At 31.1% G+C, this 2906-nt stretch overlaps 1 protein-coding gene across 1 annotated transcript; it reads left to right on the top strand.

Moving 5' to 3' along the window:
* Nucleotides 1-704: 704 nt before the first annotated feature.
* Nucleotides 705-1693, top strand: Tsp_13050 (putative Gem-associated protein 8). Its single transcript, XM_003367800.1, has 3 exons — nt 705-1116; nt 1316-1402; nt 1500-1693. Exons 1-3 carry the CDS (start codon nt 705-707, stop codon nt 1691-1693), a joined length of 693 nt encoding a protein of 230 aa, XP_003367848.1.
* Nucleotides 1694-2906: the final 1213 nt, after the last annotated feature.

Raw genomic sequence — 2906 nt, 5'->3', positions numbered from 1 at the left:
CAAGGGAAGCTATGACAGCAAGGTTGTATGAGTTCAGTTGATTGGAAACTAGTAGTGCAATGAAAAAAATCGAAACCTCGTCAAACCGAACCTAATTCAATAATAATGAAAAAGCTATTTACACGTAATAATAAATGAAGCGCAGATGAAATATTTCTCACTGTGGTGTTAGAAATGGTGTGATTTTGCTGCAGAAGTAGTGAATCTCTATTTTGAAACGTTAGAATCAGTTTCATTATTGGACTAAAAAATATATTTCAATTTATAATTACTTTAATGTATTACTGAAGTGTACGTAATAATAATAATAATAACAGCAGTATAAATATAAAGTTTATTTATATTGTTTATATTTATGCTGTTCTATTCAACTTTACAAATTACTGTATTATGTTATTACTTGCATTTTCTTGTAACTACAGTACTCAGCTTCATCATATTCGACTGTTATCAAATCAATTCTTGAAACTGTTTCTATTGGTTCTATTTTAAAATTTCTAATCGAAACTATAAACTGAACTAAACTGTTGAACTTCTATTTTGAAACTACTATATTTATACGTGAAACTAAAACGTCTTTCTTTGCATATATGTATTGGTTGTTTTGTGAACATGAATGTTCTTAGTCGCATGGCGAATTTCAACTTTTGTTTTACTTTCATTGTTTCTGTTTTTTTCAGTTTGAGCGTGATTTCATTTTAAAAATGGAAGAATGGTATCAGGATAATTCCATCAGTGATTATTTGTCACATTTTTTTAAATGCTTGAATATTGTCCGTCGACATATTAAAGTGGTAAATGATATTAGATGTGAATATGTTCTGGGCAATGACGCCACACTGTCTGGTTTCCATCCCAGTTCAGAATGCAGCAGTGTAGATTGCAGCATTTGCTCTTCTGAAAAATGTGAACACGGAGAGGAACTATCAGACCAAAGTGATGAAGATCATAAAGAAGTTGAAGACGATATGTTAAAAAATGGCACTACATGTGAAACTGTGCACAAAGTTGAAACGCCTCGCTTGTCTGGTGAATTTAGAAAGAATTCGGATGAATACATGTCGATAGAAGCATTTCGACAATTCCGTTGTATAACCGAACAACATCGTGCAGAAAGTAATTACATTTTTTTCATGTTTTTGTTTAAGGGAACTGAAATGACTATTTATATTTAAAAACAGTAATTATGAATAAGCTAAATTGTGGAGTTCCTGTCCGATTTTAGTTAAACTTTCCTGATTGTAAATAAGAAACAGTTCGCTTAATTTTATTTATTAAATATATGAAATCACACTGAAGAGAAGAAGTATCTTAGGAGAAAGGCACAGACAGCTCAAACAAGCACAGCTAGATGCTGAAAAGTGGCTACTTCGCAACAGTGAATATATCGACGTCAGTGAAAGTGAGTACTGCAGTCATTTAATTTTCATTTTCACATGGCATGTTAACGTTAGCATTTTTACTGTCAAAATACTGTTTAAAAAAATTTTGCCTTACAGTAGGTATATATTATCGTCCAACTGTTGCTGATGATATCCGTCTTCCTAAAAGTATTCATACAATATATGAAAAGCGTTACGGAGACGCTGCAGAAAGGATTTCAGACAGAGAATTTCGAATGGAAAGAAAGTTTGACGATGGGCTTGCTGAAAGCGGTGCCAAGCTTTGGCCATTTGTACCACTGAAATTTTGAGAAAAATACTACGAGTCAGATTTTGAGCAAACAACATTTTGAATTGGAGCATTATAAAAAGAGAACAAGTTTTTGTTGGTAATTTTATATTTTATTGTTCAAATGCAGTTTTTGTTTAGTATGAAAATTCTAAAATTTAAAGTGATTCTCTGTGTTAATAATAATAAAAAGCAGTTAACATTAGTTTGGCTCAGTTACTTCAGTAATTAAAATGGTGAGGACTTTTTGTTCAAGAGGACTCTTTAATACTTTAAATGCAAAACATGTTCTACATTAACATTTAAATGAGCAAATTCAAGTTGTACACGATAATGTTAACTTGCTTGATTTCATAGAATACATTTATTTCAAAAACAAAATTTTCCATACAACTTGTGTAAAATAAATGAAAATGTCCACTACTGAATGAAAAATAAGAAAGTTATTCAGTAAGAAGCAGTGGTAAAACTGTTTTATTCAAACATAAAAAAGTTCGTGATATTTGTGTAATGCATTTTATTTTATTTTATTTTATTTACTGCAATTAATAAAATTCGTTGAAGTATACAAAAAGGAAACAAGTGCGAGGATTTCAAACTATCGAGTGGGAAGAATTGGAATTGAAATATTAAATGAAAGTGAATTATTTCATTTTTATAATAGGTAATCTACAGAATGATTATTCGGTCTCTTTTGTAATACACTCACAATCATTCTGTTATTAAGGAGTTTGCTGTTTTTCAGCAACATATACTGTGATGCAACAGTTACAAAATTTTCAGTTTTTTTAAAGAAATGATAACAGTCAATGCAAATACATAACTATCTATGATAATGATTATTAATAATGTAAATTTTAAAGTGCATCGTAACAGGTTTAACCATTCGAATATTGTAAACTATGCTTACTCAATCAATGGTGGCAATCCAGTTTACGAAGTGATTTGTATAATGGGTAGTAAATGATCTGGCAATATAGAGGAAAAAGGATCTGAAAACGATAATAATTCACATCTCTTCATCAGGGATCGTCTATGAATGAAGAATCTTAGAATGACAGTTACGAATCCGAGTCTCAGTTAATGACACGCATCTCATCGATTAGGCGGAATCTTAAGCAGTACATTTTAATGGGATCAATCCTGAGATGAAAAACCAACAAATGGCAAAGGGGATGGTGTAATTCGGTCAACCAACAAGAAGAAACAAGAGTGAGGACGGAAGAGAAGCAAGA

This window comes from Trichinella spiralis (assembly GCF_000181795.1).
Source record: "Trichinella spiralis strain ISS 195 chromosome Unknown Scfld3656, whole genome shotgun sequence".
Classification (NCBI taxonomy): domain Eukaryota; kingdom Metazoa; phylum Nematoda; class Enoplea; order Trichinellida; family Trichinellidae; genus Trichinella; species Trichinella spiralis.
This window is presented reverse-complemented; position numbering and strand designations above follow the sequence as displayed.